Source organism: Corvus cornix, chromosome 11 (genome assembly GCF_000738735.6).
Source record: "Corvus cornix cornix isolate S_Up_H32 chromosome 11, ASM73873v5, whole genome shotgun sequence".
In the NCBI taxonomy this organism is placed as follows: Eukaryota; Metazoa; Chordata; class Aves; order Passeriformes; family Corvidae; genus Corvus; species Corvus cornix.
This window is the reverse complement of record NC_046341.1, coordinates 7,549,199-7,562,853: the sequence shown is the minus strand read 5'-3', so window position 1 is coordinate 7,562,853 and position 13,655 is coordinate 7,549,199. Positions and strand designations below refer to the sequence as shown.

General features: G+C 40.7%; 1 protein-coding gene and 1 non-coding gene across 8 annotated transcripts in view; both read left to right on the top strand.

The window, feature by feature from the left end:
• Positions 1 to 13,655, top strand: part of CNOT1 (CCR4-NOT transcription complex subunit 1) — a 56,063-nt gene that overhangs the window by 14,775 nt on the left and 27,633 nt on the right. For all 7 annotated transcript variants that reach the window (XM_039558271.1, XM_039558268.1, XM_039558267.1 and 4 more), the window contains exons 9-18: positions 264 to 390; positions 671 to 781; positions 1,932 to 2,102; positions 2,639 to 2,766; positions 3,711 to 3,951; positions 5,441 to 5,560; positions 6,630 to 6,752; positions 6,986 to 7,137; positions 11,580 to 11,730; positions 13,080 to 13,281. In XM_039558271.1, coding sequence (XP_039414205.1) covers positions 264 to 390; positions 671 to 781; positions 1,932 to 2,102; positions 2,639 to 2,766; positions 3,711 to 3,951; positions 5,441 to 5,560; positions 6,630 to 6,752; positions 6,986 to 7,137; positions 11,580 to 11,730; positions 13,080 to 13,281 — 1,526 coding nt within the window. The remainder of the gene's footprint in view (positions 1 to 263; positions 391 to 670; positions 782 to 1,931; positions 2,103 to 2,638; positions 2,767 to 3,710; positions 3,952 to 5,440; positions 5,561 to 6,629; positions 6,753 to 6,985; positions 7,138 to 11,579; positions 11,731 to 13,079; positions 13,282 to 13,655) is intronic.
• LOC120410636 lies at positions 12,058 to 12,193 on the top strand. Its single transcript, XR_005602932.1, has one exon. It is a non-coding gene; the product is annotated as a small nucleolar RNA SNORA50 (small nucleolar RNA).

Sequence of the window (13,655 nt, the reverse complement as noted above, 5' to 3'; positions counted from 1 at the left end):
AAACCTACCCTGTGCTTTTGCTTTGACAGAGCATAGCCTGTGAAACATCTCTGACATCCCTGTCACTTCAGTACATGTGGCTTTGAAACGTGGCACAGTGTATTTCGTGGAAATAATTGCTCAGATTGTCTACTGAATTTTTCTTCTTGATTGTCCTGGAATTTTGCTGTGTTGGATTATTTGACTAACTTGACTGGAGTCTTGCGTTGTGCTGCAGTGAAACCTGATTTTCTATAAGATCTCTCTGTTTTGTTGCATCTTAGTGTTGAAGAATGTCGCAACATAATCGTGCAGTTTGGTGTTCGGGAAGTCACGGCTGCCCAGGTTGCCAGGGTTTTGGGGATGATGGCTCGAACTCATTCAGGATTGACGGATGGTATTCCATTACAAGTGAGTGGCCTGTTGTGCTGTGGATTATATTTCAGCAGAAGAAGGCGTTGAAATGCTGGCCTCTAGGAACTTAACAATTGCTTACATTATTCAATACCTGTTCTACTGTAAATGTCTGTAATACTTCTGTGAATGAAAGATTCTCAGAAATGTTCAGCTGATGTCATTACTAGTCTGAACTTCTGTTTATACCTTTCTAGTGCAGGGATTTCTGTAGCCAGTGGGTGTTGAGACTGCTTTATTTTTTACTAGTGTTTGATTCAGTGTATTTGACTTGCAGTCTATTTCGGCTCCTGGCAGTGGGATTTGGAGTGATGGCAAAGATAAGAGTGACGGAAGCCAAGCCCATACCTGGAATGTGGAGGTCTTGATTGATGTTCTTAAAGAGCTGGTAAGTCTTGAGAGCATCTTGGTCTTTTATGTGGAGAAAGCAGGGCATATCTCAGTGTGATTATAAACCTTTTTAAGCTCCCAACAGCCTGAATAACTTTGAATCTCTGTAATGTAACTGTACTTAAATGCTTGGGTTTTTTTTTCTTCATGAACAAGAAAATTTTGAGGAATTCTGAGAAATAGAAGCTACTTGAATTAGTAATGTGGGTGTAGTTTGAGGTTCATTCCACACTGCTCCTGTATACTCCAGCATATGTTCTCTGAGGGTTTTTGTGTTTCAGTGTATTTCTGACAGTGTAAAGTTTTGTGCATCAGCCTTGTTTTGGAAAATGTCTTACTGTAGGCATTAGTGATGAAAATGAAATGAAAGTATTTTTATAGCTGCTCATTCCAAAACTCTTGTTTATTGCTTTTTAGGTATGATGACACTATAGAAATAGGAAAGGTTTTCCACCACTGTACAAGCAGTGATTTTTGTCATGTATTCAGTTAAACATGAATACCATTTCCTTTGCTTGCCTTACACTGGGTGGGATTTTTTCTGTATGTTCCCTCTAATGTATGGAGAAGTCACTGTTTTGTTTTTCTGAAACTTGGGCCATAAAATAGTTTTGTCTCTGGTGTTCACCTGTCTCTGAAAAGAGTGGTCTGTGTTACATAATGGCCACAGTTCCCTCCAAGCTCTCTCATCAGTATTGTTTCACACTGTTCCTGAAAATACAGTAGGTGCTTTACAAGGACTTGGCGTTTCTTTTGCAAAAGGAGGAGCAAGTTCTGCTTGCCAGCAGGTCAGACCCTTCTGCCTTTTTTAGAGGGTGTGGAAGCCTAAGAAAGGAATAAGTTAGTATGCTAAGAAAGGATAATATGTTTGGGGTTTTTAAAGACTTGTTAATGAAATGTTTGGAAGGATACACAGCTACTGTAGTGCTGGGGAGTGCAGTTTCATAGGGTAGTTTAAAACATTAACTTGCATCGAATTCTCACATTCACCATGTAAATACATCTCTTTTTAAAACAAAACCCTTGCTTTCAACTAAAACTTAGGTGCATGTTAAGCTGGATACAGTACTGCTGAAGAGGGGTTCTTTCATGACAGTACTGAAGATTGTAATGTGCAGGGCTGACAACCCTTGTTTGTCTGGTTGCAGAACCCTAGCCTGGACTTCAAAGTAGTAACGTACGAATTGGACCATCCAGGATTTCAGATTCGTGATAGCAAGGGCCTGCATATTGTAGTCTTTGGCATCCAGAGAGGGCTGGGAATGGAGGTTTTTCCAGTTAATGCCATATACAGACCTTGGAAGCATGCAGAGGGCCAGGTGAGTTTACCAACGTGTTTGCTCTATCTGTAGAATATTTGAGAAGTTCCTGAATTTCTTGAATGATAAATGGAGATCAGTACTGTGAGTGTTTAGATAATCCACATTTGAGACCTTGGCCTGTAAGGCACAAGCCTCAAGTGTATTACAGAAGTACAGTGTGTAATTGACTGCATTGTGTGGGACATGGTTACTTGCTGTGCACTGTGACCATACCTTTGACCTCAGCAGAGTTCTGGTGTGTAGTGCAGCTCAGCATATAACTGCTGCTGCATGGCAGTGCCCTGGGATGCTTACCTGGTTACACAGAATGGCCACAGCTTTGTGCAAACAAGTACCCTCAGCACGTCTGTAATCAGTCATTCTCAAATTCTAGAAGTGTGAGATTCAGTCTTGCGTAAAACACACAGTGAAGCCTGGCTCATCCCTGCTGCTTAGTTGATTTGTATCATTGTCAAAAATTTGGCACTTGATAAAGTGGGAGGACCCTGAAACTCTAGTATCTAAACTACTTTTGACATCTTTTTTTACTCCAGCTCTCCTTCATCCAACATTCCCTCATAAACCCTGACATCTTCTGTTTTGCTGACTACCCTTGCCATACTGTTGCCACAGACATCCTGAAAGCACCACCAGAGGATGACAATCGAGAAATTGCTACATGGTAATAAACCTGCTCTCAACTGCTTTTCATACATAGAGTTAGAGTAAGATTAGTTGTCTGGTCAAAGGTGGCTTTATTTTCATGCAGCCAGATTTATTGTAGCTGTGTACATACCAGTAGTAGATCAGCCATTAGTATTTGTGACGTGTTTGATTGGTGAAACTATTCACCATGTCAGAAGTTCCTGTGTACTTCCATAATACCTTGCTTTTGTTGTAGTCTTCAGCTTGTTTGGAGAGTTTCTGCTGATGTGTTTTGGCATATCCTGCAAGCTGAAAGGAGGGGATAGAAGAGGTGGTTTGAAATTTAAATCTCTTTCCCAGGGTGATTAGAGAAACTTGCTCTACTTGTATGAAAGAAGTCCTAAAATTTAATTAGTAAATGTCTGTGACTATTGGTGAGTTACAGCATAAAGCTGACTGGTGTGACTTTCTGAGCTGACCTTTACACCCCTTTTTTAGTATAGCCATGTACCTTACTTCAGTAAAGATACTTGCTTCTTTCTCAATTATATGACCCAGAATAGGGAATTGAAGGACGAGGAATACAAGTAAATTGGCAATGCTCACTTGTCTATAAAGCAGGCAAAACAAGTAGAGTATCTTCACTAACTTTCACAACTGGGGACTTTGAGGTGTTTTAAAAAGTACATTTCAAGTTAAATTATCCAAGTGACCCACCCCAAGCCAAGTTTCTTCAACATCAGCTTTCAGTTATCTCTCCTCCCTAACAATCAGGAGCTCTTAAGCTCTTCAGTTATTTTTCATGGTTTCTCGCAGCCTTAATTGTACATAAGAGCTGCAGTGTCAGGTTGTTTGCAGTGGGTGTTGCTTTATATGTCCTTACAGTTGTTGCTATAAGATACCGGAATCCAGGATCCTATAAACTTGCTGCTTGGTAACTTGGTGGGGGTTGTCTATTTGTTTTTTCTTCTCTTTTGTTAGGAAGAGCCTGGATTTGATAGAGTCTCTGTTACGATTGGCAGAAGTGGGGCAGTATGAACAGGTTAAGCAGCTCTTCAGTTTTCCTATCAAGCATTGCCCGGATATGCTGGTATTGGCCTTATTGCAGATCAACACCTCCTGGCATACCTTGCGCCATGAACTCATCTCCACGCTCATGCCGATTTTCCTTGGCAACCATCCCAACTCAGCCATCATTTTGCACTATGCATGGCATGGACAGGTAAGTATTTTCACTGTAGTTTGCTCCTGTAACTTAAAAGCTTGTTAAATGGATTGAACAGTTAAAACAACAATGTTTGTATTGGTTTATGAACTGGTCAGTTTAAAACCCAAGAGGTAAATGATCCGTGGTTCAAGCAGAGTAATGGGATGTCTCTTCCCTGACTTGAAGCAAACTGTTGCAGTTTGGTTTTCAATAATATTCACTGAGAAAATATTCCTGGAAAAGTAGAGAGATCCAAGTTAAGTCTGACTTTTTTAAACCTTAGCTTTAAACAAAGTTGACCACAGCTTTATTTAAAAAAAAAAAAAAAGGGAAAAAAATGCAAAACCAAACAACCCAACAAAAGAAACCATGAAAAACCTCACAACAACATCACCCACCCTGCCCCCTCAACTCTCAGCCTCACACATTTGAAGTGTAAAAACCTGAAGTAGTAAGAGGTGAAAAGGTTTAAACCAAAATAGTCTCCTTTGTACTTGCCAAAAAGATGAAGGCTGTTCTAGGCATAAAGAAACTACCTGCACCATAAGTTTTCCGAGTCTGGGTGTTTTCTGAAAACTCGGGACTGGCTGCTGACCTTTTTCAAGGAGAGCTTCCATGTAGGGATAATGGTAGCTGTGTATGTAAATCCCATACATCTAATGGATGTTTTGTTTGGTGTGGCCTTCATCATTGTGTGCACTGGTAGTTAAACAAAGAGAAGTCATAAGAAATTTAAAGCAGAGGAAGCCTCTGGGGTCAGAGGGAATCTGCTTTAGCAAACAAGTTTCCCTGTTCATCTAGAGTAGAGTTAATGGCAAGAAGCTTGACCTCTGAGGTCATGCTATGAATGGTCATGCATTTCATATTTTCCTGATGGAAGTCTTTAAATTGAAGGATGAGGGGTAGAAGTGAGATGCTTTTTGCATGAGGTCTTGAAATGGCAGAAAAGGCAATTTTTCCACAGGGTAGGTCTCAGATCAGGGCACTGAAGGATGATTGCCGTGGGACATGGAGCCATTCCATGACATAAGGGTGTTTTACTTTTCCTTTAAGCAAAAACCCTTGCTGCCATAAAAATCTTACTTGTGTTGTAGTTTAAAATTACCCCTCTATGAGTAAAGATCTAGATACCATGTTTTTCTTTTTAAGACGTGATACTGAATTTTCACTTCAGGACATCATGTCAGGTGTAACATTTTGTAAATGTTTATGTAGTGTAAAAGCAATTAGTCTACAATAGAGAGGAGTTGGTCCTGGACAGTGGTAGGAAAGAGATGGGGATGTACGTATCTACCATTTGCAGTCATGCTACATCCTTTTCTTGTAGCTCCTGGATAGTTTATTTTTGCATAGGAGGAGCTCAAATCAGAAGCAAGTTCTGAAGCTAAACAGTAAATATGTTTGTATGTTAAGCTTTTTAGTTGTGAAATATCCTGTTTAATGTTCACATAATTGATCCTATTCCTAGAATCATGAAGTACAATCCTAATTTAATTCTCCTCAGGGTCAGTCTCCTTCAATTCGTCAGCTTATCATGCATGCCATGGCAGAATGGTACATGAGAGGGGAGCAGTATGACCAGGCTAAATTGTCACGCATTCTTGATGTGGCGCAAGACTTGAAGGTGAGTTTTGCAAAATACTGCCATTATTTTTTGTCTGGTGTCTGATGCAGACCTGCTCATCTTTTAATGAACACTAAGCTTAACTTAGACTAATTTAGTAAGGATTACACTGTTTAAGCATGTCTGAATGCATTTGTGGCTGCTGTCCCATATCTTAAAAAAAAAAAAAAACAACAAAACACCTGTGTTTGTGACATAAAAGTATTCTTCAGCTGAGTTGTGGTATCTGACTACAGATGCTTCCAGCCTGTCCTGTTGTGAGCCCAAGACATTTTACTTGGTATTTGCAGTGGGGTTGGTTATCATGGCTTAGCTGACAAGTACCTTGGGAAGCAGCACAACAGAACTGCTTGCTGTGTGAATGTAGTGTGAATCCAGGAGGAGCTTTGACTGTTTTAACCTTGAATATTATTGAAATGAGAATGTATACAATATCTGTCAGATGTTTGTGTGAAGGTGGTGCTGCTAAACATAATGGAATGGGGATTTCTTGAGAATGCTACTACTTCTTATTTTTTACACACTGACAAAAAACTGGAAGTTGTGACTAACTTCTTTGAGGCCTTTATTGCTTCCTAAAGATAGATGCAAAATAATTGGGTGTCTCAAAGTGCAAGAGCACCAGCTGCTGCTTGAAGTCAGTTTTGTTGTAGCAATTACAGTGTTCAGAGATGACCTGTTGGAGCAGATATATTTTGAGTATCTCTGAAGTGGCTGAGGTCTGTTCACAGGGAGATGCTAGGCTCTTCTGCTTAATTTTGTAGCAATATCAGTTTGGTAGCTCTTGACCACTTGCTGGTGGTTTGTCATATCACAGAGGAATTTAAGCTGTCAGCACAAGGTCGCTTCAAAGAAGGTGAAGTCATGATTTCGAATCAGAGCTCTTGCTTACTTGTCTCACAAGCAAGCTATAAGTGAAGTTGACAGTACCAATCTTTGTTGACAAAGAAAGCATAGCAGCATGTCATAATAAGACTTCTTTACTAAAACATGTATGGGAGCTAGAAAGAAAAAGGAGAAGGGGTATCTGTGTGTCTTCACTAGTAGTCTTCTGATTTTCTTTCTTTAGGCCTTGTCAATGCTGCTAAATGGTACTCCATTTGCCTTTGTTATTGACCTTGCTGCACTTGCCTCTCGACGGGAATACCTCAAACTTGACAAATGGCTCACAGATAAAATTCGGGAGCATGGGGTAAAGCAGGATTTTTTTTCTTTATTTTTGCACTCTTATCAGTGACTAACTTAAGTCACTTTAACAATTTTATAAGTAGCTTTAAAGTTGTTGAAAGTGTCCATGGTCTAATAGTTCAATGCTTTCACTGAACTATAGTAGCTTAGTGCGATTCTTTCTATGGTGCAATTGCCAAGTTTGAAATAGTGTCTTGGATGTGATTTGGGAGATTAAGATAACATTTTTTTCCTCAGGAACCTTTCATCCAGGCCTGTATGACTTTCTTAAAGAGAAGATGTCCATCTATCCTGGGTGGCCTTGCTCCAGAGAAGGATCAGCCCAAAAGTGCTCAGCTTCCTCCAGAAACCTTGGCGACTATGTTGGCCTGTCTGCAAGCTTGTGCTGGGTAAGGATTATATTGCTTAGGCTGAATGTGTAATCAGTTTGCAGCTTGCTTTCTGGCACGTGGTCACAGCTGGCTTGGAATTTCACAGGGAGAATGGGGTTAGTGAGAGTGTATAAACTTGCAGGGATAGGTGCAGTAGTACATTTAATTTTGCATTGAAGCATCTTGTAGGCTAGATCGCAAGAGCTTGATTGAGTATTCTTGTCTTTATCATCAAACAGGTGAGCTGATGTTGGTGGCTGGAGGCTGTCTGGTTAGTCACATTCTCAGTTGGTAATGACTAGATATTGGGCTGTAATTCAGACTGAGGAATCCAGGCCATGGCTACAGAATGGGACAGCATCGTGGAAAACAGTGGCTTTATAAAGGATTTTGTGATTGTGTTAACCACATGTTTCTGCATGGTGACTGCTCTGGCACAAAGGGCTCCTGCTGTCCTTATGTGTATGAGAAAAGTGGGGAGTGGTGATTGTAGTGTAATTGAGACTGAAACTAGATGTGTGTAACTTCTGTTGTCTTTGAGAGAGACTCAAAGTAGTCAAAGATGGAAAATATTGAACATCTTTTGCAGATCAGATTGTTTAGCTGAAGTCAAAAGAAAATGGTTTGGGTTTGAGAGCTGCTAGAGGGAGGGGTGGAATACAGGAGGGCTGATGGAAACTGAAGTTGGACAAATCAGTCTTTAAATGCTATGTACACACATAGTAAATATGACTAAAAATTGTAAAACGTTTGTGGTGTTGTTTCTTAACAGTGTCAGATCAAGCTGGTATTGAACTGTGGCAGTATTTCAGAGGTAACGAGAGGCAGCTTAGTGCAATGTGCAAGCCAGAGTGACTGGAAGCTGGAGATGAGGCTTGTTTTGCTGCTACATTTTGGCACCAAATGAGGCTGGCATGTCCAAGTGTGTGTTACCTAATCTGAGGTTTATACTGTGTCCTTTGGCTTAGTCAGCGTGGTCTTGAAAGAGATGCTTCTTATCTTTAAAGGTACCCGGGATGATTCATGGCTCTCATGTAGATAGTAGGAAATTAGTACCAATGTAGAGTTGGTCACAATGAGTATTGGAACCGAAAGGGAATTGGAGGTACCTGTAAGATTTTAGGAGAAAGGATTCTCCTGTTTTCTGCTGGAACCTGTGCAATTGAAGTTCAAATGCTGTTGGAATACTGTTTTTGAAATATAATGGTCTAGCACATGTCTTGGTCTGAAGAGATAGCTCTTAATTTTCAGGTCAAAGTGAATCTTTTGAGACTGTCATTCACAAATGAGCTTATATTCCTTATTTTGCATGCTGCAGTGTCTGTGTTTTAGAAGTTTAATAGTTAACTGTGGATTTGAATTGCATCTAATGTCATTGTGTTCTGAATTTTAATGCGTTACCAAGTTTTATTTATTCCATTAATTCCAAACACCACTAGTTCTCTACTGGCACAATTCTCACAGCCTTTAGTTTCTTTTTATAGCTACTTTTATTCCCCTTTATACAAGAATGTGACCTACTTGCAGTCATTTTCTGTTAGTTATTCTCTTTGAGCTTTAGAAGGAAAAAGCTTGGATGTCTTTCATGAAGCAGTTGCTTTGATTAGCTTAGGTTTCAGTCATGAATGGAAGCAGGCATTGTAAAGACTAGAAGGTTAAAATCACAGGAAATATTAAGTACATCTGGGAGGGTAGTTGCACTTGACTAGCTGAAGCCTGCCATCTCCTAAATCTGTTGATTTAGGAGCCTGCTCTTTAATTAGGCTGTAGTTAGTTCTTGTCTTGTTTTGTGACCTGGGAGATACTTTTTTTTTTAGCCATCAGGTCCCTGCATGTTCTGAGACTTATTTTTGGTGCAGCTTGTTTATCGGTGGTGAGCACTGCAGTTGTGGCATCATGTAACAGTGAGTCTTCAAAAAGAAATAAGTCTTCCTTTATTACTGAGTGTTTTTACAATGAAGTCAGGCTTGGTTGCAGGCACCACAGGCTGGCCAACCATGTAATTTATTAACAAACTGCTTATTAGAAGTCCTTCCCTTGTGGAGCTGCAGTGAGTTGAGAGGGGCAGCAGTGCCTTCTCCACACAGTCATGTCCTGCACAGTCCAAGTGTGTCAGTGTGGGGAATGGTCTTTTCTTCTCAGTCCCTGTCTCAAGCAGGGAAGAGGCTTTTGTGTACCTATGCCTTAGGAATTAAAAGGCTTGTTCCTGCTTTTTAAGAAAGTGTTTTGGGGTAAAAAAGAGTAAGAGAAATGAACATGTGATTCCAGCAAGCTGGATCTTCCTTACAGTGACAGTTTTGTTACTCTAGACTCTGGTCCCTGGCTCTCAGCCCACCAACTTAATTTGCCTCAAATGCAGACTGGGGTTTTTGTGGGTTTTGTTTTTGTTGGATTTTTTGGTTGGTTTGGTGTTTTTTTTTTTTAGAAAACCTGTGGTTCTTTGCTGTCTAAAAATACTGTGATGTTTGCAACTTGATACAGCAGTGTGCCCCTTGACATGATAAAAAAGTTAACCTTCAGTCTGCCTAGATGGTGGGACAAAACATGAGTAGTTCTCTCCAAAGCACAAATGGCCTAACCAGTCACCATAAATATCAAACTCTAGGATTGTAAGTCTGTATTTGTCCTCTTCTAGGCTGCCATATTATCTATCTACAGCAGGTTGGAATTTGTTTTGCAAAAGCATGCTGTAGTATTTAAGCATAAAGACTGCAAATTTAACCCCCCAAAAAGGAGGAGGGCACAAGACTGAGGTTGGTAACCACATGTGAACTGTGCTCTACAGTCCCAACCCATTCCATGGCTAACTGAAGTGCTGTATGGTCTTGAAATGCCTCCTGCATCAGAAGAAATCCTGTGGTGCGTGTCAATTGGTCATACATACATTTAAATGTTGAGATTTCTGAGACTGTGGCAATGGGGTGAGGGCAGATACATACCGTAGATACTGAATCTAATGTGTGCCATGCTCAGAGCTCTGTCTTCAGGTCTGGTTGTGCTTTCTGAAAAAAAAATCTGTTTGAGGTTTTTTGAAGGTAGATTTCTGATTGCATTTTCATACATTCCCCCAAGCCCATTTCTTTTGACATCATTGACACAAGGCTCTGATGAGAGGATGTTAAGAGTGTAAAGGATCTAGCTTGTGAAACAGTCATTAACATGTTCCTTGCCCTGTACAGAAACCTGGTCACCCATGATACCTCCCCGGATTCCCATCTCTCATGGGTGGGATTTTCCCACACTGCATAGTGTATCGCTGGCTTTGGAGAACAGCTGGAAGCCCTTAACTAATTCTTTGTATCCTATAATGGAATACCTGCCAAAGCTGAAGGCTAATCTTCAATTCTTCTGCCTTAATCACCAGGATAGTTCCTTTGTTCTTTTTTCCCCTCATTCCAAGAGTTGAGTAGTAAAAGCTTGTGAAAAAATTGAGTTGAAATGAGGAATCTTCAGATAAGGTTAACAGAACAACAAAGCTATTAGGATAGTTGCACCCATTACAGGAAGGAATCTGCAGCTTTAGCTGTGCTCACCAAAAAGGTAGAACTAAAGTTCAGGAAAGCATAAATAATTGGCTGTTTTTTTCCAAAAGGAAAATGTTAGTGTTCTGTTATTATGTCTGTGGTTAGGTAAGTCAGCAGCAGACCTGGCTTTCCTTCCAGTTACGGAACCTGGCTGTCAGACATGGAACACTTTGGAAAGAGGTACTGACTGCTCTGGGTTGTGCAATGACTTTGTGCCTAAGTTTGAATTTTCTGATGTTTTTTGATTATATCTTCCTTGGATAGTTAAGTTTCCTGTCTCTGTTTGGGTTTAGTGCCTGTGTGTGAAGCACGGCTTTCAGTTTGTAGACAGATGAGTTTTAGTGAAGCAGGTGGTGGTATTTACCTCTCTTTTTCTGTCTGTGAGTACATAGCCCATGTATCTCAGCTTTTAGAGAAACTTGAGTGTAATGAGATTCAGAACGAGAATAACCATAAATGGTGTGAAGTTTCGGTGCAGGATGGAGCCTTGAGGAGCAGATTTGACCAAGGGATCACAGCATCACTATTTGTGTTTTAATTCATGAGGCTAAGCTGTATATAGCCCATAATATGGACAACAGCAGACAAAGGCTTTTCCAAGAGCTGTTGGAGCCAGGTACATATCCCAGCCTTCTGTAAATCCTTACTTGCTGGGGTAACTGTAAAGGAGTATTTGAATCATCGGAAACAAAGGAATAGTCTACTGGAGGTTGTTTTAGAGCTACAGTTTAAACTTTTCTATTTCAATATAGCTGTTTCTCTTGGGAGATGATCTAAGGCAAGTTTTGCAAATAACAAAATGTAGCTTCTGCTGGGGTTGTTTCGCAGCTACTTTTTGTGAAATGTGGCCTCAATTTCTCTAGGAAAATCAAATAAAGTTAGGGGCCTTATTTTCATGAATGTTACATGGCTCACTGTCATGCTTCTGTGTCCCAGGAGTGTTTCTCAGGAGCTGTCAGAGACGATCCTCACCATGGTAGCAAACTGCAGTAATGTCATGAACAAGGCTCGACAGCCCCCACCTGGAGTCATGCCCAAAGGACGCCCGCCCAGCGCGAGCAGCTTGGATGCCATCTCTCCTGTGCAGGTAGAGCAATCCCATGCTGCATTTTCGGAAGGTGGTGTTGGTTTAGTGCTAGTTCTGCTGTACTAGTTGAGCTCTTTCTGCAGGACTAAGTCAAACATCATCTGGCTCACGTAGTTTTGTGCTTGCATGTCTGGATAACTTGCTTGTAACTAGAGAATAATGTCTGAGGGATGTAGTTTAGAACTGTCTTTCACTTCACTGATGTCTGTAAGAAGTAACTGTGAAGTATTATAGGATGGGAGCACTGAGGAGGGACAGATATTTGGTTTATTTAAAATAACAGGCTTTCTTTTAAAGTGCTAAAATTTACTAGGACTTCTGAGAATTAAGCACTGCCTTTGAACCTGATGTGTCTTGTTTGTAGCTTCACGGGCCAAGCCACAGTGCTAGAGCATAAGGACTTGTTATAACTGGGGCTCTTCAGCTCTCAACTGAACTGCTCTTTTAAAAACAAGGTACATTTCAGTTAATCCCTGCCACTCATCATCCCTTCCTCCTCTGGGAGCAACACATTACAGACAGGTTTTGCTTCTAGCCGTTACATTCAATGGCAGATTTTTAAGTGGTGAAAAGTATTTCACATGAAATAGTGGCAATTCAGCATTTAAGAATGACTGAATTGTCAGTAGATTATGTAAACTAAATGCACAGAGTGGTTTCCAAATACCTTGGCAACCTGCTACAAATATGTAGCCATGATAAATAACTCATATGAACAAACAGCAGCAGTTTCTAGTCTGTAGTCATGCTGTCTTCTGGGTAGATAACACCATTTTCTGCTGTTCCTAGTCAGTTCCTTAACTTACTGCTTTGGCAGCCTGTATTGTGCCTTCCCTCCTATTCATGAACCAGGTCTTAATGCTTTTTCTGAAGACTTCATTCAGGTATTTAGCTGTGAAAAGTGGGCATAGTAGGGTCCTTCAGAGAGTCAAAAATACTTTTAAGTTTGAAATGAAATAGCTTTGTAAGTCTCGAGGTGAGGTCTGAGGTTGCAAACTGCAGAGCATAAACTACGCTAGTACAAAAATCTGCAAGTAGAAGTAAATGCTGCTTATTGTAAGCATTTACTGCTGTGTTACACTTAACTACAGACTATGGAACAATCAGCCTTTCTGTAAAACCTGTGAGAGAATAGGGTTTCATGGGATTGTCGAAGAAAAATAAAAGTGCATTCTGTAGACAAACTAATCTTTTGGGGTTACCTGGATGACTTCAGAATTTACAGTTACCATGCAGAAGAGCTTTTCTCAGGAATGTTTTGATACGTAGCCATCTTTGTAGAAAACATGCCAAAAATCAGCTGGATTGTGGTTTATGGATGTCTGTATAATCTTCCTTTCTTCATTCAGATCGACTCGCTTGCAGGAATGGCCTCTCTCAGTTTAGGTGGCTCAGCTGCTCCTCACACGCAGAGCATGCAAGGCTTCCCTCCAAACTTGGGCTCTGCATTCAGTACTCCTCAGTCACCAGCAAAAGCATTCCCACCTCTTTCCACCCAAAACCAGACAACCGGTTTCAGTGGCATCGGAGGACTCTCTTCACAGCTTCCAGGTACTGCTATTTGAGTGGAGTGGTTTGTTTTTGACAGGGCAGAGCTAAGGCACTGTTTTTGCTGTGGTTGGAAATACTGAATGTTACAGCCCAACCCCTAAGGGTGGGTTAGGTGCTTCCTTCCCTTTAAGGGGGAGAAGTCACACTGGACAAACAGCTGTGTCGTATGGGAGGGAGTTACACAGTCTTCACTCCTGGGTCATTGCTGAAACAGCACTTCAGAGTGTTGCAGCTGCAATAGGTAAAAAGTTTGAGTCGAGAGGATGAGTGTTTTGACAAATATAGCAGCATTATTTTAGGTTGGGACAGAGATGATGAACTGCTTATGTTAAAACTGCTTGATATTAGCAATGAGGCTATAAAGCTCTGAGTTC